Source organism: Carassius gibelio, chromosome B3 (assembly GCF_023724105.1).
Source record: "Carassius gibelio isolate Cgi1373 ecotype wild population from Czech Republic chromosome B3, carGib1.2-hapl.c, whole genome shotgun sequence".
Lineage (NCBI taxonomy): Eukaryota > Metazoa > Chordata > Actinopteri > Cypriniformes > Cyprinidae > Carassius > Carassius gibelio.
In genome coordinates, this window is record NC_068398.1 from 23876550 (window position 1) to 23904023 (window position 27474).

A 27474-nucleotide genomic window follows, 5' to 3' on the forward strand; every position below is an offset into this window, starting at 1 on the left:
CAAATAAAATTGCAATAACATTTGGTTCGCAAACACTTTAAACAAATAAAGAGCTTTTTTACAACAGTATTCATTTTACATAGTAGCAGTTAAAATATTTTTTTGTAAATCTTAACTTATAACATTAATGTAATTAAATTAAATATAAAACAAGCTATTTGTCATTGCCAGGACATTTATTGAAAATATTTTATAATTTGTTATAGAAAAACAAGTTATCCTTGGAGTCCAGAGCCTCGATCATAACATTAACAGGCACCTTCCTATTAGAGACCTGCACGATCGCGGGACCCTTCGCAGCAGATAGAATAATTAGGATTTGGTAGGCGAACTTAGCCCCCAAAGCCTGGTTCAATTAATGCGTTAATGCGATAATTACGCGTTTACTTGCCCAGCCCTAATATATATATATATAACTGAGTCAAATATATTATATAATAAGTATATAGTACTGACCAAAATTTGGAAACATTACTATTTTTAATGTTTTTGAAAGAAGCTTCTTCTGCTCATCAAGCCAGAATTTATTTGAATTTACACATGATCACATGATCCTTTAGAAATTATTATATTATGATGATTCATTATTAAAGTTGGAAACAGTTCTGCTGCTTAATATTTTTTCAGAACATGTGATACTTGTTTAGGATACTTTGATGAATACAAAGTAAATAAAAATAAAAATAAAAAAAGAAGCTATGTTTTTAAAATATAAATATTTTGTAATAACAATATACACTACTGATCAGTAATTTGGGGTCAGTAATTTTTTTTCTTTCTTTTTTTAAAATAAAATCAATACTTTTATTCAGCAAGGATGTGTTAAATTGTATTATTAGAATATATATTATTAGATTATTATTATTTTTTTTTATAAATGCAGTTCTTTTTAACCTTTTATTCATCAAATATATTAGACAGCAGAACTGTTTCCAACATTCATAATAAATCAGAATATTAGAATGATTTCTAAATGATCATGTGATCGACTGATGTTACATGGAGTAATGATGCTGAAAATTCAGCTTTGCATCACAGGAATAAATTATTTTTTTTAAGTATATTCAAATAGAAAACTATTATTTTACGTTGTAATAATATTTAACAATATTACTGTTTTTTCTGTATTTTTGATAAAATAAATGCAGGCTTGATGAGCAGAAGAAACATCTTTCAAAAACATTAAAAATAGTAATGTTTCCAAACTAATATATATATATTAAGCAAACATATTATGTGATTTTCCTGTCTTTTTGGAGTGTTACAAGCTGTTTGTTAATAGATAAGATTCATAAAGTTGCAAAGACTAAAGTCTCAAACACAGAGAGATATTCCAGTCAAGTCATAAAAGTCAAGACTTGTCCATGTCCTCCTAAAACAGCTCGTTCTAACATGTCTACATCACTGTGTGGGAAGATTTGAATAACACAGCACAAATGTTCACGCAAAGAAAGAAGGCGTAACTTTTATTCTTGCTGTAATATTGTTGCTGCTGCCATCATGTTGAGGAGATGCTGTGCGTTTTGTTGTGAAAGTGTAACTACTTTGATTGGTCTTCCAAAAGAGGACAAAACTAGAAATCAGTGCTTAAGTTGAATTTACAACACTGTTCCAGAACAGGCCAACCCAAATATTCAGAGGTTTGCTTCACATTTTATGGAGGACTGTTTACTGAAACTGGAAAAGTATCCTACAATGCCGTTGTAATGATATTGAAACTCCATAATCATCCGTAAGAAGGAGGCGGGAACCGGCGCACAATCAAAACGAAACTGTAATTCAAAATAAACACAAAACGGAGCACCAGCCCCTCACGGACGACTGGTGCGCATAAATAAAAACCAAAACTCAAAATATGGCCCAGGCCTGGTCCTCTCTCGTCCTTCACTATAGTCGCTCCAGTTTTATATCCTTCCATCTCCTACGTGGGACTCGATACTGGCGGTGGGGCGCAGGTGCAGCTCATCTTCAATCACTACACCTGGCCTCACTCCTCGTTCCCACGCCTCTCGGCCCCGCCCCACTCGCCACATACCCCCATCGCCCCTCGCAGGCCAGGGGGTAGTCCCGAGACTGCGCTCTTTTGTAAAAAAGCAATGCAATTCAGAAAGGAGGGGCATAAAGGAGCAACAATAATGTACAGTATGTGGAAAATAATGTATTTTTTTAACTTTAAACCGCATTAACACATTTCATTACACCAAATGTTTAGCAACAACATATAAACTCTTTACATAATAAGTAATTACTAACTGACTGTTAAAAAATTATGTTTTATAGTATATACAGTATGTGTGTATAGTATAAATGACATTCAGATTTAATACATCCACCATGTAGGATTTGGTAGCAAAGCAATGCAACTAATGCTGGTAGGTCACATGACATTGACAACTCACCTGTAATAGTAGGGAATCTGGGTACTTTCATCTGCAGTTTTATGAATACTGTAAATTTGGACATGCTCTTTTTAGCATACTAAACTGTAGGCTGGTATGCATATTTGGATAAAGCTCAGATGTTAAAAAGTGAATCGCTGAATCATTCACTCAAATGATTTGTTTAATAATGCATTGCCTTTAGTTAGAAAATATGTTAATATTTTTTAATGCATTTAAAGATATTTAAAAAATAATAATTTGTGTTTATAGCATTTTTTATATGTATTTATTTATCATGGTCAACCAATTACATTACTCTCAAAAATGGCTATTACCCAAAACGACCAAAACGACAAAACGAATGCATTTTCTTCCTTCTTGCTCATGTTCCAAATGTTTAGATTCTCTCACAAAATTAAGGAACTGTAGCTAATGATGCAGCATCACTGGCTTCTTAACTGTGCTGTATAGTGTCGTCCACTCAAAATGAGAAAGACGTATGCAGTACTGAAGGAGTCAGTCACAGTTTTGTATATGTGAGGATGTGTATGCAACAGATTTGTTATGTGTGTGTAGCTTCAGTTAGGCTTCAGGCTTTGGTGTATGCTCATAAGAAAGGTTGTCCAGTCTAATTTGACTTCTATTATGCTGTCGAACATTAGCATAATGGCTAATCAATGAGCCTTTATGTCTTAGTGCTCGAATATAAACACGCACACTCACACATAAGGAAGCATTTCAGAAGTCCCCCGTAAAGGACATATAGCTTCACCATGTAGAATCATGCTAAGACCATGACACGCTTGCACAGAAAAACTGAATAAAATCTAGCTGGCTCCGAGACCGTGAGTGCCTGTACCCCGTTGCTGAAGGGGGCGTCGCCACGTCGAGCATTTCCATGGTGAACATGTTCGGTTGCTATGTAATTATGGTCTATTTGTATGAGAGCCTGCACCTGAAGTGGGTCTGACTGCTGCTCATATGATTGGCCATGCATGCGTGTGTCTTTATGTGTAAGAATCAACAGCATGGAAGTTAGCTTTAATTTCACATTTGCATTACAAGAGAAGGGAAATTATGTTTGCAGGCCTGGGTTTCGAGTGTGTGACATTTGCATGTACTCGCTGTCCATGCAGGTTTATTCAGAGCTTTGTTTTTGTGTGAAAGGACAAACGTGTTACTGGATTATTCTACTGTTGTTCAAATAATTTGACAAATTCCACGTCTAATCACTTGATTCTGTCATACTCCGCCCATTTCTGGTGAAATAACGCTGCACGACTCAAAGCTGCCTCCAGCTGCCTCACTTTCTCTCTCGCAATTACCTCCAGACCGACATCTAGACTTACAGCCCCGTCTTTACCACTCTAACTACAACAATCAGCGTCTCACGGGCCTCTCACATGCTCCTTCCTGACCTATCAGCTGGGCTTTAAAGCCGCATCACCATGGAAACATAAAAGCGAGTCAAAATCACATATTAACTGCAGATGGACACAATGAGGTCTAAGGGTATGAATTACATGAAGATGCCTGTCAGACCCCCGGCTGACAACATGAAGGTGGTTAATTATGTTTTTAAAGCTGTTTGCATGTTATATAAATATTAATTTGTCAATAACATCAAGTCGATATGTCCTGTGGCACTGGCAAAGATACAGATTTGGGTAGAAATGGTTTCTACACATTTAATACTGATATCAGGGAAAAAAATACTAGTGACCAAAAATCAACACACAGCATTTATTAAATAGTGTGTGTTAAATTATTAGACATAAATGAATAGCACATGATTTAGCCAAGTTGAACATGTCCCTGGATAAATAATTATAATAGTAACACTGCTATCACAATCATAGGGGAAACCCTAATCCAACCTGTGCCCCTAACTTAATGGTAAAAATATATATAAAAAAATCTAATTAAATATAAATTAACATATAAATGTAATAAAATAACTTACAAATAAATAAAATAAAATGTATTTGACTGACAGCCATGGTTTTAAACATTTTCTTCAGGTTTATTATTATTATTATTATTATTATTATTATTATTATTACTATTTATTTATTTATTTAACTAGGGGAAATCATATTGTGACGATTTCAAATGGTCCCTGGCCAAGAAAGGCATTACTAAAAATGTAAAAAGTAAAAAAAATGTAAATAAAATAAAATAAAAAATAAAAAATAAAAAAATATAGATCTAACAGTGCACTAATAGTAGCTAGAAAATCAGTTTCAGCTTAATAGAAACTAAATATTTTACATGTAACATTTTCCACAGTATAAATGTGGTCTTAATACGTTTAATGCGATTTAATTATTATTTTTGGGGTCAGTGGGATCAAAAAGTTCCCCTGCTCAAACCAACCCTTGAAATCAGAGGGAAATGATTGGCTGATAAAAATGTTGCCGCCCCAGCCCCAGCTCTACATCTAAACTTACACCTAAAATCTGATTGGTTAATAGGAATGCTGTCCTGCTTGGGTAAATCATGTTAAGCAACATGCACAGGAATATACAGTACACACAGTGTGATTCGCCATAATAAATCCTGTTCCCAGATCATGTATTGGTCCTGGAACCACTTTCTAGAAACAAATCAGTAGCTTAAAACTATTCCCTAAATCAGAGGTCACTGATTTGTTGCCAGATAAGCACTTCCAGGATGTTGATCCAGGAACATGCCCTAGTTGGCTGGATCATCAGGTTAAGCATGAAGCTCCAGTTTTTGAGCTTCAGTTATGACAGGAACACCAGAGAAAGACACACATATCATACCTGTGTTGCTGTTGTTTATGTGTTTGAGTCTTTTCTGGTGTGTTTTGCCATTGTAGTGTATCTGTGCTTGTGCTGCGGAGTTCAGCTGAATGTTGCACACTTCACAGAGTGTGTACGACCTGTGTTTGCGCTCCCGCTTCGGACGAGAGTTTATGGGTGGGGCGTCCTGTCTTGTGAACTCCACCCCTTCAGAGGACACACCCTCATGCCCGGTCAGCGACCCATCTTCAACAGGACTCAATGGACGCTTCATTCCTAAAGAGAGAAGAAAAGTTATTTCATTAATTTCATCTCAAATAATTTCTTAATATTATACTAATTCATACTAATTGCATTTTGAACAACTGATTTGTCACATCGAAGCAGCAGTATTATAAATGGTAAAAAAAAGAAATATGTACATGCACACACACACACAAACACACACACATACTATCTAAACTTTTGTGTTGGTAAGCCATTTTAATGTTTTAAAGTTCACTAATGTTGCATTTAATTAAGAGAACAGTAAAACAGTAATTGACAGTAATACTAGAATTAAAAGATATTTTAAAATGTAATTTATTTCTGTGATGCAATGCTGAATTTTCAACATCATTACTCCAGTCTTCAGTGTCACATGATCCTTCAGAAGTTATGCTGAGAATTTGCTTTTTGTCCCAGGATTCTTTGATGAACAATCCTTGAAGTATGAAAATATTAATTTCTTTCAAGCAAAAACTTACTGACCCTAAACTTTTGAACTGCAGTGTTTTTCTGATATTGATTTTCTGACGATCTCTGGGGATTTCAGCAGTGCTCCTGACCGCCACTAGGGGGAGATCTTCATCAACAATGCCCAGAACTGATGGAATTTTTAAAAGTTACAGTCATATGCTATACATGAAACATTTAAACTTTATCTGCTTCTTAAAGACAATAATAATAATAAAAATCTTTGCATGTATCTCACATAAATATATATAGTACATCCCATAATATCTGGACTGTTCTATTAAACACACACCTCCCATGGACAAGCATATACTAGAGCATTTTACACACACACACAGGCCCCATTGATTCTCTAAACACCACTCCCTGACCACAGAGCACAAACACACATCTGTCTCTGCTGCCCAAACATACTGTAAACCCACCACACCTAACTCACAGCACTCCTACTATGATTGGTTAAACATAGCAACTAAAATAAAATGTGAAAATAAGTACCTCAATTAAAACACTCTTCCATTAACATCTGTTCAGATTAAGAAGCAATGATTATGTAAGGATTTTGATTTAAAACAGTAATCAGTCAGTTTTGCTATATGAAGATATTCCTCAGAAACTGCCATTCCATTAATGACTATACACACGTGTGTGTGTGTGTGTGTGTGTGTGTGTGTGCCTGTATACATACATATACATACACAAACACACAAACACACACTATATACATAAGTAGTGTGTTTCTAAAAATAAAATGTCTTATTTTCAGGAGGAAAGAAAATGTTCAAAAGGAAGAAGCTCAAAACTAGAGGGCCATCCAGAGCTGCAAGACAAAATATTTGTTGATGAGCTGCTGTAGCTGCTGGTCATGTTGACATCATCGAACAGTTGAGATTCATTGGGCTCCTATTTGTCGTAGTTAAAGATCTGGAACGATCCCAGAGGTCACCCTGTCGTCTGGACACACAGCTGAAGGAGTGGCAGTGGATCAAGGAGAGGGCTGTTAGCGAAGTTAGCGATCTTCTGTGCTGTGCTGCGCGTGTCTTGTTTCATGTCTTCTATCCACGTCTCCCCATGAGACCACATCAATCAGAGCACGGATATCCTGCTGAAAGTCACTCAAATATACTGTAGGTACATGTGTGTATTTCTGTCACTCTTGCTCACACACACACACAAACAAACAAATGCACAAACAGCAGGGCAGATTGTCAAGCGCTCCAAAAATACTCTACTGAAACGAGACATGATGTGGCACAAATTTGAATTGGGCCTGTTTTGTTCCTCTCTTCCCCCCTCAACTCTCCATAAAAAAAAAAAAAAAACATTTTTTCTAAATCAGCCAGAGACAAACTCACAAATACAATTTACCAAAGACCTATAAATTATACAGAAAAACACAAAGAATTCTGTCTTATTATTTTTAACTTTTCCTGATCCCACTTGTCATTCCAAACTCTGAAAGGTTCGTCTGACTTCAGCACTTTCATTCCAGCCAAATTGAAGATAAGTGCTCATAAGTGGTGAAAGTGAAGACAAAATCAGCTCCAGAGTGCCACAGTAACATTTACTATCAGACACAATAAAGACATGTCAATGGAAATACAACATCTGCCAACAGTTTGAAACTCAATCTGGCAAATGGAAGCTACAGCAGTTGTGTGCGTGACATTAGTAGCCACTGGAGTTGTGTGCTCAGATGAATCTATAATTGGCTGGCTGGCTTCTGGAGTGAGGAGTCTTCTGGTGTTTTTGCACTAAAGTGATGCTCTGTCTGGTGTGGAACATGATGAGTTGTGTGAACGACTGACCGGATGCTCTGAGAGCCGCTGGCATCACCAGTGGAGATGGGTGTGTTTGATCAGGCCATGCTGTGTGTGTGTGTTTGTGAGGGGACATGTGTGCGTTCAACTCAGTTGGGATGAGAAGAAATGTGCTGTTTTATAGCTTTGCAACATCTGCCGTGTGTTTAATGCCTTCGGTTTAAACCATTTTAAATGACTTTCTGCATGATATTTGTGGTGTTTTTGAATTATTGTGCTTAGTCTTTGAATTATCTTTATTAGGGTGACTTTTGGAGAATTTTCCGATATTATCGATTGATTAGAATTGAATGTTTTACCAGATTTTATTCTTTATGAATCGAGAAATCACAATAGAATTAGACACTTTGACAATATGCCAATGATAACAGTAAAGAGAAAAGAATGAACCGCTTGCCAGGGCACATGATTAACTGCTGTGTGACGTTCTCTATGAAGGACAATAAGTAGAATATATCCTTATAGGTGCCATTGATAGGTGCCAATGATATCATATACTATAATATCATTATAGGTGCCATTCACACAGAATGCACATTTGTGTTGTCAAAGATGCAACGCAGGCAGTGGAATAAGAAAAAAATGCAAGATGATGGGAGTTGAACTTCTTTTAAACTAGAGAGCCACATTTTTAGAATGCAGTTTCAGTCAAAGGCGTCCATGTTTACATAGAGAAACAATGGAAAATAGCACAATCAAATAAAAAACCCTGTAGAGAACTACTACGGTATGCCTGATATTTCATGTTTGCATCATGGTGACAGGCTGAAACCTGCTGTTCATTGTTTTTATAGAACATTTATAATTAATAATAGTCTACTGGTGTTATACCTTTCATTTTGAATTTGAATTATCTTGACTTAGCTTATTGCACTTAAACTGTCAAATAAACACAAGTTCATATTAAAAACATACATGAGTTAGAAAATTGTTATGTCTGTGAAGGTAAACAGCATGGAAAGACATCACATATTTATATTAGATCTGTGTGGCAGCAGCGTAATTATACAGTAAATAAATCAATAAATCGACTGCTCTTTTGTCTCCTCTGAGACTGAGACTCTAAATGGTGTTCTGTGCTCATCAGTGCAGCCAAAGACAGAACAGTTAGTATGAATTTCTTGAACTTTTGCCATGACGTTAGAACTGGTACATTGTTGTTGCTTGTGAAAACACAGTGACGGTGCTGTGAGTGGAAACATGAAGATTAAGGAGTGGAAATATTATAATAAGATCCCCTTCCTTCATCACCAAAGTCAAGTTGCATGAGCAGCCAATGAGCTGCTGATCAGTATTCAAATACTTGACCAGCGCTTGCCCTCCACCTTCCCCAACTCCACCTATCTGCTGCCGTTTAATTTATTGTAAGCTATATATGCGGGTTTTTTTTTTTCATTTATGTTATACAGGTGCATATCAATAAATTATAATGTCGTGGAAAAGTTCATTTATTTTCAATTCAATTCAATTAAAAAAAGTCTTTGGTTCTTTTAATTGTGATGATTTTGGCTCACATTTAACAAAAACCCACCAATTCACTAACTCAACAAATTAGAATACTTTATAAGACCCAAAAAAAAGATATTTTTAGTGAATTGTTGGCCTTCTGGAAAGTATGTTTATTTACTGTACATTTACTCAATACTTGGTCGGGCCTCCTTTTGCTTTAATTCGGTGTGGCATGGAGTTGATCAGTTTGTGGCACTGCTGAGGTGGTCTGGAAGTCCAGCTTTCTTTGACAGTGGCCTTCAGCTCATCTGCATTTTTTAGTCTGTTTTCATTTTCCTCTTGACAATACCTCATAGATTCTCTCTGGGGTTCAGGTCTGATGAGTTTGCTGGCCAGTTAAGCGCACCAACACCATGGTCATTTAAACAACTTTTGGTGCTTTTGGCAGTGTGGGCAGGTGCCAAATCCTGCTGGAAAATGAAATCAGCATCTTCAAAAAGCTGGGCAGCAGAATGAACCATGAAGTGCTCCAAGGGTTCTTGGTAAACGGGTGCAGTGACTTTGGTTTTCAAAAAACACAACAGACCAACACCAGCAGATGACATTGCACCCCAAATCATCACAGACTGTGGAAAATTAACACTGGACTTCAAGCAACCTGATCTATGAGCTTCTCCACCCTTCCTCCAGACTCTAGCACCTTGGTTTCCAAATGAAATACAAAACTTGTTCTTGTCTGAAAAAAGGACTTTGGACCACTGCCTGGGCAACAGTCCAGTTTTTCTTCTCCTTCGCCCAGGTAAAACGCCTCTGACGTTGTCTGTGTTTCGGCAAATTCCTCGACACGTCTATGTGTGGTGCCTCTTGATGCCTTGACCCCAGCCTCAGTCCATTCCTTGTGAAGTTCACTCAAATTCTTGAATCGATTTTGCTTGACAATCCTCATAAGGCCGCAGTTCTATCTGTTGGTTGTGCATCTTTTTCTTCCACACTTTTTCGTTCCACTCAACTTTCTGTCAACATGCTTGGATACAGCACTCTGTGATCAGCTTCTTTGGCAATGAATGTTTGTGACAACTGTCAGATCAGCTGTCTTCCCAATGATTGTGTAGCCTACTGAACCAAACTGAGAGACCATTTTGAAGGCTCAGGAAACCTTTGCAGGTGTTTAGAGTTGATTAGCTGTTTGGCATGTCACCATATTGTAATTTGTTGAGATTTTTGTTAAATGTGAGCCAAAATCATCACAATTAAAAGAACCAAAGACTTAAACTACTTCAGTCTGTGTGCATTGAATAAAAAAAAAAAAATTAAGAGTAGCATACATTTTTCAGGTTAAAAATATATATATTTTTTTTAATACATAAGTAAAAAAAAAGATCAAGTTGTTTGAGCTGTATGTATTTTAAATAAATGAAAAAAAGATGTCATGTCACTGACCTATATGCAATAATTTCAAATGAATTCCAGTTACATTTTTAAACTGAAATACAGCCCAAGTTAATAGATAAAAGAGCAAGCTTGATGCAGTGAGACATTCAGTTCTGATTATGCTAACAGATGCTGTATAGATTATGGAGGTTTGTGAAGATCACAATCTGTCCAGGTCTCCTTTCTCTGAGCTTTACAACACCACAGAACATCATTATAAATTCAGAATTATGCAGGTGAAGTCAAATCACAGCGGAAAGCAAACTCACACCGAAGGAGACGGCCGGCTGATAGTATATATTAGCATAACTAAACATCAACCTGAACAGCCTCTCTTTTCTCTCTTTTTTGCTCTCTCATTGACATCGACTTTGCTAACAGTGCCATATTTTCCATGGGGGAAGAGATTGGGCTGTGCTTCACGTGTCTCTGTGATAAGTGAGCATCCGTGAGATCAGAGAGAGGATGCCTGGGGGACTGCTGAATTAAATGTGAGCATTATAAACTACAGATCATTGGGGAAAATGATCCAGAAAACCAACAGAGTAGTCAATCAACCTGCAAGAAATGACATACAGAAGTAAACTAGGATAGAAAAACGGTTATTCATCTCAAGAGAATGCAGTAGAAGGCACAGTGCTAATGAACTGGCATCAGTGGAACCTCGTTTTACTGATATTGAATCTCAGACAAATCTTAAAACCTACAGAGCAGGAATAAGAGTTTCTGTGGAAATCAGTGCCACTAGGCATCACACTCAGCCATACTATAACCACTTAAGCCACTTTGCACCAAGGGTAAAACTGTTACTGGTGCATACTCTCTCTCACAAACACACACACACACACACACACACACACACACAAAATTCAAAATAAAAATGCATTCACAATAGGTGCAGGAATGAAGATAGTAGGCTATATTTTGTGCTTCAATGAAGTTTCTGTTATAAAGGCGAGTGCAGTTTCTTTTATTGTTCTAAAGGCTGTTAAAAGCCACAATGCTTTATGTGATTCTGGCGCTCTTTCAAACACCCACACACAATTACCTAATGCTGCACACACACACACACACACACACACTTTGCAGGTCAATTAGCTCTCTGACACCCGAGGTTGATGAACTGCACCATCAAATAAATGTGTATGTGTTCTGGCAGAATATATAACACTCACACACTCAGCAGGCTGTTTTACCAAATGCATGCACTGAAATTCAGATGCAGGAGGAGAATGAGATATGACAATATTCTCTTATTCACACACAACATCACACACATTCAATATTGCACACACTTTGAAAGCAGGTCATTAACAGAAAAAAGCAACAACAACAAAATCATCATTACAGCCATTAACAAATTATACTGGCCTTCTGAGCAAACAGAACAGTTGTTTTGAAACTGATGTATGAAATCAGAAAAGCAGCGCAGTCATGAATACAGAGCAACACATATACACACAACACTGATTACTAAATCCTAATACAACAAGATAGTAAAGTGATCACTTCTGTCTATGTTTGTGTGATCGTAGGTCTTGAAATGTAAAAAAATAGGACATTAGAATAACATATGGCACCATTATACACTGTACAGTACATTATTATTATATTATACATACCTAATTTTTATTTAGCCTTGTTTATTTGATTGAATTTGCTTGTTCAGAAAATAGTTACAAAAATGTTAACTTGCAATCTCTCACACTTTCTTCAGTGGAACATAATATATATATGTATGTATGTCAAATGTTTTAGTTAACAATCTTTAAAACACATATGGTTATTTATGGTTAACAGACACACATAACCTTTGAAGGGTGATCAAATAAGCAATTTAAATGTTAAATGTAAATGTTTTGATGATCTATAAACTCTTGTGACAGAAACACACTTTATTGATACCTATCAAGTGCATAAATCCATCTCTACACTTCAATACCCCACTAGAACAGAATAGAGCCCCAAAAGAGCTTGACTTTTCAAGCAAAGGGTGGCAACGTTTTAGACAAATGGATCCTGGTGTGTTAGTATATTTTGCTTCAAAGGTCACAGAAATAAGAATGATGCCGTCGCACATTCAATATAACATGACATTTGCATTAAATACATTGCCTCTCAGAAGATTAGGCCTTGCCAAACTTGGTGGTGCCCAAATCCCAGCAGGCATAACAGTGCAGAGGAAAAGACATCTGAAGAGTGTTACGGTACGTTGTTCCGACGTACAGTGTGAAAGGGGCTCAAGAGAACTATGGCAAACGTACAGTGTTATATAAAGTGTCCTGCTTTAAAGACTTCTCTACAAAGAGAAAGACCCCTGTAATACCACATGCATCTTCTCTTTACAGAGTTCATGCAAATAGTTGAAAGGAATTTACATTTTTGGTGAACTGGTCCTTTAAATTCCAAGTTGCCATAATATGAAAGTCTGAAAAAAAAAAGCTTTCTTGAAATTCATAACCTTTACAAGCTTGCCTAATAAACAAAAAGGAGATCTTAACAATATAACATTAAAGATGTCTTTGCATGTGAAATGCAAATAGACAGACTAAACAAATCTAAATGACATGAAAATGTAAAAAGTTTTTGCTGAAGTGTCAGGGTTTAGGTTTGGGGGATAAAAATGTCATTAGTTCAGAACAAAAATAATAATAAAGTCAATAGAAAATCCCAACCATGCCAGAAATATAAATGTGTGTGTTAGTGTGTAAAAGAGAAAAGGAGAAACACAGAGTAGGAGGAAGGGAGGGGGAGAGAAAGTGATGCTCCATCTCCATTAAGTGTAGGGATTTGAGTGGATTTGGTAGCTGGCCACCTCCATTCCAGCACAACCAAACTAGTTTCATAATATAATCATCAAACACTGCACTACACCTACTCAGCAGCATCATTCTGTGAAGACTTTTACCATCAGCTGAATCAGTGTGCTCAAGGAATGCTTTTCAAAAATGTTGGCACACATGTTGGCACAGTGTGTGTTGCTTGGATAGTGAGGTGGACTATTTGCAGCTGCACACACATTTAAACACGGCAAAGCCTTTCCAAGCAAACGAGTAAGTTGATTCGATGTCACTAACACTAAGGGCAAACTGAAGTGGCCTTTTGAATAATAACCTCTCTCACTCCTTCCATCTGTACATGTGTGTACATGTGTGTGTGTGTGTGTGTGTGGAGGGCAGGAGGGTTAGATTAAACAACAGAGGGCTTAGTGTGTAACTAAAAACGTTTTCCATCACATTTGTACTCACTTTAGCCCTAATCCATCCTGATTACCCTGTCAATCATGACGAGAATACACCTGCCACGTTACGACACACACTCAGACTGATCAAATGATAGATGCATACTGCCATGCACTTAATAAATCAAGCTGGACTATATCATTTCATTGGCGGAATAACAAACATAAGGTGTATTAATGGAAGCGATAAAGACAGATGGTCGTTGATCTTCCTGTTTGCCATTATCGTTCATGGTGGCACATTTCGAATAAACTTTATTTAAAGCCTTTATGGATGCAGCTTAGCTTAAAGCTCAGAGACCAAACACACATTCCGGGAATGACCGGCCACATTTCCAGGCACCGGTTAACCACAGTGCCATTTGATCATCGCACCCCGTCATGAACCCCTGTCATCTCTTAAATAGCTATCTGTTTATTTTATGTGCATTAAGACTTATTAAGCAAACACTACATGCCAGCATACAGATCTCTCGTGACATTCTGTGTCACAGAGTTCAGACTAATTAGAATATGTCAGCTTAGAAACTCTGAAAGGTGTTGATTTGGATGTGACTGCTCATTGAGGGGATTCTGACATGTAGGCCACGGCCTGTGCAATGAAGAAAATAAATATCCAAACAACACCTAGATACAAAGCTGAATGCATTTAAACCAAAAGCACTAATAGTGGCTGTGTGAGAGGGAATGAATAGCACACAGAACTTGCTCAGATATAGAGGTGTGATTGTGAGCGGTACACCAGGAGTTCATTCTGAAGAAATGACTTGACTGCACAAACATGCGTCACTAAAAACACCCGTGTGTGTGTGTGTGTGTGTGTGTGTGTGTGTGTGAAGGGGCTGTTGGGTATAAACCCAGCTTGTACTGTGCTAAGCTCAGCAGCTGACAAGCCGAATAGGGGCAACTCTCTCTTCACTTCAGTACAACTTCATCTCTCCATCCATCTATCTATCTATCTGTCTGTCTATCCATCTTCCCGCATATCAATATGCCTGCCCATTCATCCTTCTGGCTGTTTAACCATATTTTAGTCCATCTATCCATCCATCTATCAATCTATATATCCAGTTTATTTAGCCATCTATCAATTCATCTATTCATCCATTTATCCCATCTATCATCAATCCATCCATATATCCATCCATCCATTTAGTCATCTGTCAATACATCTATTCATCCATCCATCTATACATCCAATGTCTGTTTAGTCATATATTTAGTCATCATCCATATATTTTTCCATCCAACAAACTATCTATCCATCCATCTACCTAACAGTCCATCCATCCATGTAGTCATGTCAATACATATATTCATCTATCCATCATCATCATTTATCAATACATCTATCTCAGGGTCAAGTTGTCTGTGATAATCAGCTTGTTCCTCTCATTTTATAATTCAGTACTTTGTTATTATGTTTACTCTGCAAAATAATTTAGTACAGATCGCAAGCAAGAGTCACCTCACCTTGAAACTGTGCATATTCACATTGCACATGCTTTTGGCTTTGATACATACGGGATAAAGTCTGGGTCAAGCTGTGGGGTGTTAATTGGACCCAAAGGGCAAAAGCAATTGTTGTTACACTCTAGCTATCCACTATACACACACACATATTATGTTGTGCACATTAAAAGAAAGAGTAAAAAGATAAAAGAATGAATTAGAGAAAACATGGAAAAATAAGGGTAAAGAACTGTCTGCAAATGGAGAGGGAGTTCTCCACATTCCTGTGGTGGTTAACCGATTTGGAAGAGAGCAGACTCCCAAGAGGAGCCGTGGAAACCCAAAACAGTTTAGGAGCAAACAGGTGTCAGGATGAGACATGTGCCTGATGAAGAGACACAAGTCACCCTGATACACACACACACACACAAAACAACACATACTTGTCACGTCTGCCCACCTGCTTGTATTTTCCGCAACACTGAGCATCTCAAAATATTTTAATGAACCTATATTTGTGACACACTTGCACACACAAATGCACAGAGGGTGAATCCTTATAACCCTGAATAATTCTTGTCCATTTTCACATGCAGGGACCCTCTCAGCATGTTTACATGCTCTTTCACACATTACATATTCATCAGGTTGTCTGTGTAAATTGCACAGACGCACACAAACACACACAAAGACATTACACAGGCACTTACACACAGAGGCGAGGGTGACAATGAGGTACTGCAGAGGAAACAAAATTGCACTCTAAGTGGCAGAGGCGCTACCAATAAAACACTAAATGAGGAGAGACATGTAAATGCAGATAGACCAACAAAACTGTGAGAGTGGACTCATAGATTTTCAGACAGACAGACAGACAGACGATAGATAGATAGATAGATAGATAGATAGATAGATAGATAGATAGATAAGAAGAACAGCTGAGGATTCAGGCCTGTTTAACTGAGTGTGTGTGATAGCAGAAGAGAAACACACACACACACACACACACACACACACACACACAGAGCGATGAACATTCATAATCAGACACACTTCCTCCTGTCCAGCAGGACACTTTCACTATGTTTGTGTGTACAGGTCACAACAACTATGCCAGGCACGGTTTTGAACCTGCAGCAACAATGTCAGTAATGAGAAATGGTACAAGAGCCGTGTGCGAGTGTGTATTATATGCAGCCGTCTGTGAGATATTCCTCTTCAGGGAAACCAGTGGGGGGTAAACAGCGAAAGTGGCTCACTTGGCCAGGTTAAAGAGAACATTTAAAGAGAGAGGACAAAGGAGACAAGCACACAGATAGATAGAGAGATCCTAAGCATAGGATGGAGGGCTGGAAGGGTCTCTGGAGGTTACAGATATTCTACACTGTCCTCGATGTCAACAAGAACGGACAACAGTGGCAATCTGGGAATCACTGTTTGGGTGTGTGTGTTCAAACAACAGCCTGAGCTGAGACTGTGTGCCATCTTTCCATCAGCTGTGTTTGGAGTGAATCACACGTCACAATTCACTGAAGGCGATAATGTGTGCCAAGGTCAAAGACAGGCAGAAAGAATCATTAAAAGAGCATTTAATGGGCCATTCTGATGCTATTTAAGTACACTGATGGATAGAAGGAGAGAGAAAGAGAGGGATGGAGTGAGAAATAGAACAGTTGAATGTTTAGTGCAGTTCATATTGTATGACAGAGCATAGGCCTACTAGAGCAGGCCCAGTGCCAGGACACACAACTTGGGGGCGCCTTTATATTTTTTAGGCGGGACTGAATCAGGTGGTGTGGGTGAGTGGGCTGTTAATATTTTTCAAGTGAACGCTCTAAAATAAAATACAATAATAAACACATTTATACATTAACTAGCATTAACTAATTGAACCTTATTGTAAAGTGTTACAATTATTTAAAATTGTAATAAAAACCAAGATGGCGGTGTGTCCACACCGAGCGGCAGCCTCCCGCTCTCTCTCATGAAGCCAACAAGGAAGTCACTAAAACTGCAATTCATCGACTGGCCGCTTGAGGATGGCTGCAAAGGGGAGTCAGTCCCATAGACTCCCCATGTTAAAATGCCCAACTTTACAGCAGAAAAACATGTTTACAGCCTGGTTCAAAAAATATTTTGGTCTATATAGCTAATGTTGGCCTTCATGACAACTGGTCATGAAGGGGTTGGGTGGATGGTGGGTCAATTTTTTTATAACTCATCCATTTATATTATATTAAGCCTTAAAGTTCTGCATAATTAAGGGCGTGGCCACTTGAGTGAAAGGTGAATTGCCGCTGCTAACACTGCCGTCGAGCTAGGTGGGCGTGGCTTCAGCAACCAGCTGTCCCCAGAGAGCGTGAGGAGATCCTTCAGCAGGATCAATGCACACAAAGCTCTGGGTCCTAACAACATTCCTGGGCATGTACTGTCTTCACAGACATTTTCAACATCTGACTAAGTCAGATAAATGACCTATTAAGTCTAAATATTCAAGTATTTGGCGCTGTGATGAACAACATAGCGAATCCATGAATCTGAATGGCTATTTAAATATGTTTTAGAAAGTAGCACAGCTGCTTTATTTATGGGGTTTCCAGGGTAACGGCTCCATTTTTCTGCAGTTTTCTGTCAGAGAGTGAATGTGCTTTCATTCAGCGTGTCTCTCACGTCTTCCTCATGTGCTTCTCATGCGTGCTTGTTTACATCAGAGCACACACGCTTCTTTTAAGCAGCATACAGCGATGTTGTGCATTTTGAACAGTTGATGGGAAAAGTATTCTTAAAATACATTCCAAATTCGGAATAATTTGTAATATATAATTATTCACGGTATTTAGAAGTGCCGACGATAACAATATCGTGCATATTCATTACCGTAATATATCGTATCACTGAATACCGGCAAATGACAACATTTTCATTTTTGGATAAACCATTCCTTTAAGTCACAAAAAAGTTTTCGATTGTCCCTTCTTTAATTAGAATTAACTTAAAAAAAAAACTAACAAACACATAAGGCTGTAGTATGCCCTCATTTTGCTTAGTACAGGTGTACTGTCTGTGTGTGTGTGTGTGTGTGTGTGTTACAGAGCTCAACTGTATTCCACCCCCTCATCCCCTGCACCCATACCTCCTCCGCACCAAACCCAGATCGCCATCTAAAACACAAACACACACATGAACACACACAGTGTGGTCTTGTTCTAAGTGTTGGCTCTATGTGTGTGCTACATGGGCAAAGGGAATATTTAATCATCAGGTGAAGGGAAAGTTCACTCACTGAGCAAACACAAGCACCAGTAACATCCTACAAAACACACACACACACACACACACAAACACAAGTACCTATTCATCCACACCTCTCATGAGCTGATGTGAACATTCAGAGCGGCTCTTCTGCTCAGAGTATGAATCACTCAGTGTTGCAGCTCAATCTTTAATTACCAACTGTGGATTCCTCATTGCTATGTACCAACCTAAACCCCTGAAAAAAGACGTTTTCACCTTTCCATGAAACCCATTTCTGCAGTTCTGTGTGCTCCCCTGCTAGAAACTCTGACTCAAGCCACTAGGAAATATAGATGAGGAGATACAGAGACACAGAGAAAGGTAAAAATAGATGGAGAGAGGAAAAGAAACCGAGAGATAAGGGGATATAAATTCGAGAGTCTGCCTCCTCAGCATGAGTCAACCTGGTCCAGACGTCAGCATCTCCTCCAGAGCCATTCAGAGCTCCTGGACCTCAGAGCTGAGGTGGAGATGGGAGTGGGCTCGGGTCACACAGGGAGACCTGGAGGAGCAGGGGTGTGTTTTGTCCTTGAGAGCACTGCAGCACCTCAAATACACACACAAACATTTCAAAGTTTGGAGGTTTTCCATGCCACTTTTTTGTTTCCAATCATACAGGACTATGATTTTGTCAACAATAACAAGCCAAGATGAAAAAAGTATCATATAATGAAAATTACAATAATAACAACAGATAATTAAACTGTATTATAAATAAATTATTATATTAATATAAATACGATAAAGTTTACACTAAGGGGAAATAATCAAGTTTGCTGGCAGAGGCTATTTTCACTAACTCCACCCACTACTGCTCGGACAATTTGCCCTTAGTACAAATAGCATATCACTTACACTTTGTAAATAGTATCTACTATTATTTGCACCTAGTGTAAACAACAAGGTATTTGTTGCTATTTATACAGTACCTGGTGCAAACCTACTACTATTTATGCTTAAATAGCAGCTACCTTCTTTACACAGAGTATATAAGCTCACTTACTTGCATCCAAAATATACACACTAAACTACTGTTCACAGGTGGGGTTTTTTCTTTTTTTTTTTGGAAATGAAAACTTGTTCAGCAGGGACACAAGTAAACTGATCCAAAGTCACAGTACATTTATAATGTCACAAAATATTATGACTATTTCAAATTCAAGCTTTCCCTTTTTTCAACTTTTCTATTCATCCAAAATAAAAAAAAATCTGTTTCAATACAAATATTAAGCAGCACAACCATTTTCAATTGTGATTATAATATAAACATTTTTACTAGAGCAACAAATCAGCATATCAGGAAGGATATGTAACACTGAAGACTGCAGTAATGGCTCTAAAATTACATTAAGTTACATTTTAAAATGGAAAACGTAAAACAGCTCTTTTAAATTGCAATATTACCACCTTTACTGTTTTTTATTTTATTTAAGTGATACAGCCTTTGTGAGTATAAGATGCTACTTCTTTTATAGAGTTTGAACTTATAAATACATACTGTATGTGTATGTTTTATGAGCAATATTTAGATAAACAACTTAAAATTGCACAGGTAAACATGCTACTAAATGCCGGTCAGAATATGTAACAAATATTATGTGAATATGCTATTGCCATAACATCCTATACTGTTTAATCTACCCATCTTTCTGTCCATTCATAAGGATACACATGGATATTGTTCCAATGACATAGCATATAGAAATATTATTAAATCCATGAGCAGGTAAGAACAGATGTATAAAGCGTGATTACACATGCATGGTGGTAGCAGTGAGAGTAACACTCATAGAAAGCATGAGAGGGATTAGTGTGAGTGCAGAAAACTCATCCCCATAAGCCCAGCTTTAATCAGAGCAGTGCTCGCTGGAAGCTATTAGAGAGGCAGAGAGGTTAGTTTGGAGGTTCATACAGGAGGACCTGAAGATGGAAGGAAGCTACAAAACTACAGCAAATTGTAAGGTTCAAGATACTCTTTGATCATGGTACAGCTAAATCACCTCTACTCCAATCAGCCTCTGCTTTTCTGTCTGTCTCTTCCTCTCCAACACACACACACACACACACACACACACATTCATCAGAACTTCAGAAGAGTATTGATGCCATCAGAGAGTGCTTCGACATGCTAATACAGCTGATTTTGAAGTTTAAATGAGAGCCACTTAACCATGGCAGAAGCATCGTAGATCGATACTCCCAAATGAATGTGTGTGCTTGTGATAAAAATAATCCTAGTTGGTGTAGTTGACTAATGCAACACCTATCATTTCTCTCAATCCACAGGCATACTGGGTTTTTGTGCAAGTTTCATTTACCGTAATGTATGTCAAGTATTATGTCTCATTAAAATAAAAGCTCATTCATAAGCTCATACATAAAGCTCATTCTACTAAGAGATGGTTCAAATTGAATATTTGTCTTCCAGCTCAACATCAGCTTCTTGTTTTTTAAGACAACAATGTTGCTCATTAAACATCATCTAATGATTACACTTACATCACACTTACAGTAGTGTTGATAGAGTTTCAACAAACAACAACATCCTCGTCGGTCACAAAAACACTTGAAATTTAAACTGATACAAATTGATGAATGAATGCGTGGCACATGTGAAACAACACATAACGCAGCTTCTCTGCCATTTAAAGGCAATTATGGGTGGTTAATTGGATGCAAGGAATAAAAGACCAATAACAATTCAATAGACAGGTAAATTTAAGAAAGAAGACAAATTGCAACACAGTATGCAATATTTTAGAATACATTTTGACTACAAATTTGGTGCACATTTAGCATTAAAAGTGTGCATTTTTTCATTCTTAACTCAGTATTAGATGTGAGAAAAAAAAACTCTCAAGGGTGAACCTGTTTTCTCCAGATATTTACTTGTGTGTTGTCTACTTGGCATTTACAGTATCACCTTGAAACACTCTTAAGAGAAGGAGTGAATGCTTAACACTCCACTCGTTCTGAGAGAAAAAGGCTGCTGGTACTCACACGCTGTATGCTCACTTAACACACACATATACCCAAATAAAAACACTCTGCTCCTTGCTAAAAGGCAAACAGTGCCCTCATTTATTTGAGACATGCCTGAATGTGCCTGGGAAGAAAAATGCCAACCTGTTCCTACACACTCCACCTCTGTTCACAGAGTGTTTGTTGGCTCCCTGTCGACCAGTACAAAACCTCTCTGTAACACTGAGCAGGACAGCAATCCTCAAATGGTTTAATTGATGCTTGGACCCAGATTTTACATTGGAAATCAAGTTGTGACAGTATGCTACTAAAATTGTTTGTTACAGTAAAGTAACAGAAATAAGAAGTTACTTAAAATCAAATTATTATGACTGGCTAGTACCACATGCATGTTCACAGGCTGAACAGCCCCCAAGTTCAGCCCATGGAGGGCTCCTGTCCCCGAGTTTAGCCCAGTGAGGGCTCCTGTCCCTGTGTTTAGCCCATGGAGTACTACTGTTCCCGAGTTCAGCCCAGTGAGGGCTCCTGTCCCCCAGTTAATCCCAGTGAGGGCTCCTGTCCCTGTGTTTAGCCCATGGAGTACTACTGTTCCCGAGTTCAGCCCAGTGAGGGCTCCTGTCCCCCAGTTTAGCCCAGTGAGGGCTCCTGTCCCTGTGTTTAGCCCATGGAGTACTACTGTTCCCGAGTTCAGCCCAGTGAGGGCTCCTGTCCCCCAGTTTAGCCCAGTGAGGGCTCCTGTCCCCCAGTTTAGCCCAGTGAGGGCTCCTGTCCCCCAGTTTAGCCCATGGAGTACTACTGTTCCCGAGTTCAGCCCAGTGAGGGCTCCTGTCCCCCAGTTTAGCCCAGTGAGGGCTCCTGTCCCCCAGTTTAGCCCATGGAGTACTACTGTTCCCGAGTTCAGCCCAGTGAGGGCTCCTGTCCCCCAGTTTAGCCCAGTGAGGGCTCCTGTCCCCCAGTTTAGCCCAGTGAGGGCTCCTGTCCCCCAGTTTAGCCCAGTGAGGACTCCTGTCCCCAAGTTTAGCCCAGTGAGGGCTCCTGTCCCCCAGTTTAGCCCAGTGAGGGCTCCTATCCCTAAATTAGCCCAGTGAGGGCTCCTGTCCCTGTGTTTAGCCCATGGAGTACTACTGTTCCCGAGTTCAGCCCAAGGAGGGCTCCTGTCCCCGAGTTTAGCCCAGTGAGGGCTCCTGTCCCCCGGTTTAGCCCATTGAAGGCTTCTGTGCCCCAGTTTAGCCCAGTGAGGGCTCCTGTCCCCCGGTTTAGCCCATTGAAGGCTTCTGTGCCCCAGTTTAGCCCAGTGAGGGCTCCTGTCCCCCAGTTTAGCCCAGTGAGGGCTCCTGTCCCCCAGTTTAGCCCAGTGAGGGCTCCTATCCCTAAATTAGCCTAGTGAGGGCTCCTGTCCCTGTGTTTAGCCCATGGAGTACTACTGTTCCCGAGTTCAGCCCAAGGAGGGCTCCTGTCCCCGAGTTTAGCCCAGTGAGGGCTCCTGTCCCCCGGTTTAGCCCATTGAAGGCTTCTGTGCCCCAGTTTAGCCCAGTGAGGGCTCCTGTCCCCCAGTTTAGCCCAGTGAGGGCTCCTGTCCCTGTGTTTAGCCCAGTGAGGGCTCCTGTCCCTGTGTTTAGCACATGGAGTACTACTGTTCCCGAGTTCAGCCCATGGAGGGCTCCTGTCCCCCAGTTTAGCCCAGTATTGTTGTACACCCAAAGCGTGTGGGGGGGGGGGTCTCTTCTTAACCACCACCAATGTGCAGCATCCACTTGGATGATGCGATGGCAGCCACAGGACCACGGTGCCAGTGTGCTCACCACACACCAGCTACAAGGGGAGAGGAGAGAGAGACAGAGCCAATCAAGTGGTTGGGGATTATTAGGAGGCCATGATTGACAAAGTCCAAGGGGGCAATTTGGCCAGGACAAATTGAGTTATGGGATGGGCCTAACAGGATGGGGGAGTTATGTCAGTGTTTTGGACTTGTTTTCTCTTGTTTTACCTTGTCGTTGTTCCTGATTTTCCTGTTCTTGTTTTGTTTGATTGACTCATTCCATCCACCTGTGTTGCCTTGATTTCCTTGTGTTTAAAGCCCCCATCTGTTCAATTTGGTTTTATCGGGTCTACTTGTTGAATGTAGAGTTGTTCCGATTCCGATACTAGTATCGGAAATATCTCCGATACCACAACAAATTCTGGCATCGGCATCGGCGAGTACATGAACCCATATACCGATCCGATACCATTTTCTTAAAAAAGACCTAGTTATGACCGCAAGCTTTGCCTAACCGCTGCACGGTTCTTCTTCGCTGCTCAAAATGCATTGAAAACACAGGAAGTTGTGCTGTGTTGCCACAAGCAACCCCTGTTTAGAGCAGCGAAGAAGAAATGAAAACGCGTTAGCAGCCCTTATCTATATATGACTGGATCACTCATCACATTCTAAACTGCCAAAAGACAGTGAAGCCGCTACTATATTATAGATCAGTGGTTAGCAGTATGTCTCTGTAGTACCGGTAGTTACAGACTCTCGAGTATATTCAGTACCGGCAGCTGCGTTCAGTCGCTTCCGTGTAAGTCAAAACGCAGGGCTCCAGACAGTAGCCGAATATATACTAGTGTCTGTGAATATTAAACTGCAAAATACTATTTAAATATTACTCCCGCAAAATCTACATCTCTGTGGGTGACTGGCACAGATGCGCGAGAGCTCGCTGTTTTGTAGTCTCTGCTGTGTGTCATGAGGACACGAACGCATAAACCGTCACTTCATGAGAATTTACCGTTTCATTTGAGAATACTGTCATATCATAAACACAGACACTCAAAGATCTTCATGGCAGCCCATTAAAATAAATGTTTGGTTTACATGAGTAAATTGACAATATATAAAGCTACTGTTGTAGCCTACAGTAATAATAATACGTCTCTATAATAATAATAATTATGCCTAGATGGTTGCTTGTTTTTTACTTGTTTTGTTGTAAAGAGATTATCTGATTAATAGATCTTTTTTTTATATTCCTAGACTTATTTGTTGCAGTTTTTTTATACAGTTATATTGTAAAACTTAAATACCTTTTTTAGTTTGCGGTGTTAGATTTTTGGCTGCATATGCATATGCAAGTTCTTTTTTGCATATGAAAATAAATAATACTGTCAAATTCATGTTAGATAATAAAAATACTGTAATAAATACAGTAGTTCACCATGTATTTGTTCATGTTTTATTGAGGGATCTGTCTGAAGCACACCATAAAAAGAATTCTAGCAATTTACACAGGGCTAGTAGTATATACAGCTGTATATACAGATACACACCCAGGTATCGGATCAGTACTCGGTATCGGCCGATACCCTGAGCCCAGGTATCGGAATCGGTATCGGGAAGAGAAAAAGGGTATCGGAACATCTCTAGTTGAATGTCTTCCTTGTGCTCTGTCTCCACATTGGATTTTTAAAGACTATTGTTCATGCTAACTCCAGTGTCTCCTCGTTCCCTCCCAGAGAGACTGAGGCAATAAGACAGTAGATTTTTAATATTTGTTTAATCAGATATTTTTGATGACTGAAGGTGAGTATCACAGATACCAAATACTATGATGTATGATGAAATAGTTTTTTATTTTCTAATTTTTAACCATTGGCTATATCCATTCAGCATTACAGAACAATTGAGAGCTATCAATTTTAACATTTATTAGACTTTAAAAAAGTCTAATAAACTTCTAATTTAAGTAAATGTATAAAATATATAACAAATACTTACAGCACATGCAGGCAAAGTTTTAAGGCAGCTTTAATCACCTTTTTGGTAACTTAACTGATGGCATAATTATGACATTGCATGATCATAGTTTCCTTTGCACTTTAATATGAAATAATATGCATGTGCCACCACATTTGTGTGAGCAATTAAAGAGCACATGTTACGAGAACAGTATAACGGCTGAAAGGACAGGAAAATTAGTTTTTACTGACATATGGCCTGACAACTTCTCATCTGACCATAGTTCACTGATATTCTCCTAAAGTTCCTCATCATCTGCACCATTTTTCTACGCTCATTTGACAAGCGCTCAGCATTGAGGTGAGAAGTACACATCTGAAAAGGCTCCAGTTTGATGTGGTCATAAAGATGTTCTGCGTCTAAGTAAATGCAATACTTAAATAATATCTTTAATCTGTATGTTTAGGCTTCAAAGGCTTAAATATATACAGGCTATTTGATTTGTGCCTCCATATGTACATGTCCTGTACTGTAGGGAAGAGAAAGGCAGCGGTAGCCACCGGCTGTCAGGTGATGAGAAATGAGAGAGGTCACAATACTGAAACATTAACCCTCCAGACCTTTCAGCCCCTGCTGAGAAGAAGCCAGTTCCCGCTGAACGCAGCCTAGAGTCGTGCACTCACCGGCGGGGAGCACAGACAGCATGATGAGGGAGCGCTAAAGCCATGCTTCGGAAAAGGGCAGGTTGTGTACCCTTGGGGCCTAGACAGCTGTCAGACACCATAGCGTACACGGTACAGAGGCACATGTACAAGGACACACGCTTATACACAAGGGAAAAGCGTAGCAGAGGGTGAGAAGAACAGAGCTGTGGCTTCAGGGAAAGAAAAGGAGAGAAAAGGGGAAAGAGAGTTGACAGGGGTTGTCTCACTTGACCGCTCTGTCTGCTGAAGTGATGAAAGCCACCAGGATGGGGTAGGGTATAGGGATACATGTGGGCTCATACTACACCGTGTACAAACCAGATTCCAGCGACAAGCATTTCATCTGTCCACACTGAAAGAGAATATGCTGTGTGACGTAGCACAACAGCAGCCAATCAGAGCCTATTTTTAACATTCAGTTATCTGGAGGGAGATTTTTAATGATATTTCACTGTAAGCAGAGCTGAACATGGAGACACAAATATAAAGAAAAAAAAACACTGCTTGTTATGGCTGGTTAGAACAATTGAAAAAAAGTTTATCATGTCATGCCTAGTTAAGACATATTGTCACTGCAGCTCATATAAACAGGAGAGTCCACGCTGTCCAATAAACTGCCTGCCTAAAATTCTCAGTTTAGTTGGGCAAACAGCTGAGTACATTTGTTGATGCTATTTTAAATGCTTAAATGTAAATTAATAAAAAATGTAATACTAAAAATATAAAACTAAAATATAATAATAATAAGTCTGAATGATGGCTATTTTGACTACTGTACCTACAAATCTTTAATAATTACATTTAATTGTTAAAGTATGTCTAAATAGTGCATTGAAACTCTTACTTTAAAAAAAAGTTCTTAGTTAAAATTGAATAAATACATACATGTGTACTTTTATGCATAAAACTTGGCGTGTACCACAAATATTGTTGCCTCTTATTATTAATTGCTTGTATTGCTTGTATTTTATTTGTCGCTCTGTCAAATGACTAAATATTAAATGTAAAAAGTGAATTTGTTGCTATACTCTGTGCTGTAATCCTACATTTGTATTGCAAATATTTCCTTTTCTCACTTTGTTTCACACCTCTTGTCTCCCACTGTCACTGGCTCACTCAGTGCCATGAAAATAGAATGATTGAAGAGGTAATGAATGATTAAGAGAGAGCGATCAGCTGGGAAGAGTGAATGACACAGAGAGAAAATCCTATATTTAAAAGCGAAGCATTCTGCCCAACAGTTTACATTCCAGTGCAGCTATTATCCAACAGGTGTCATCACCCTCATGCCCTTCAAAGCTTAGAAACGGATCCACACACATACACACACTAGTACTGGTCTATAGTCAAAGTTCTCATTAGTCCCTCATGTGTGCAAGTAGAAATGGAAGCTTACGTGTTAATTCTACCAGGAAGTCTCTTACACATAATGCATTCATTCTCAGTCAATCATGATGTAGTTTCCATTTTAAAGATCCTCAAACAAACGTTTGTTTTGCTGCTGC

General features: G+C 38.9%; 1 protein-coding gene across 3 annotated transcripts in view; it reads right to left on the minus strand.

Moving 5' to 3' along the window:
• The window catches only part of znf385c (zinc finger protein 385C), an 86781-nt gene that overhangs the window by 55657 nt on the left and 3650 nt on the right, over positions 1–27474 (minus strand). For all 3 annotated transcript variants that reach the window (XM_052552187.1, XM_052552185.1, XM_052552186.1), the window contains exon 2: positions 5168–5422. In XM_052552187.1, coding sequence (XP_052408147.1) covers positions 5168–5422 — 255 coding nt within the window. The remainder of the gene's footprint in view (positions 1–5167; positions 5423–27474) is intronic.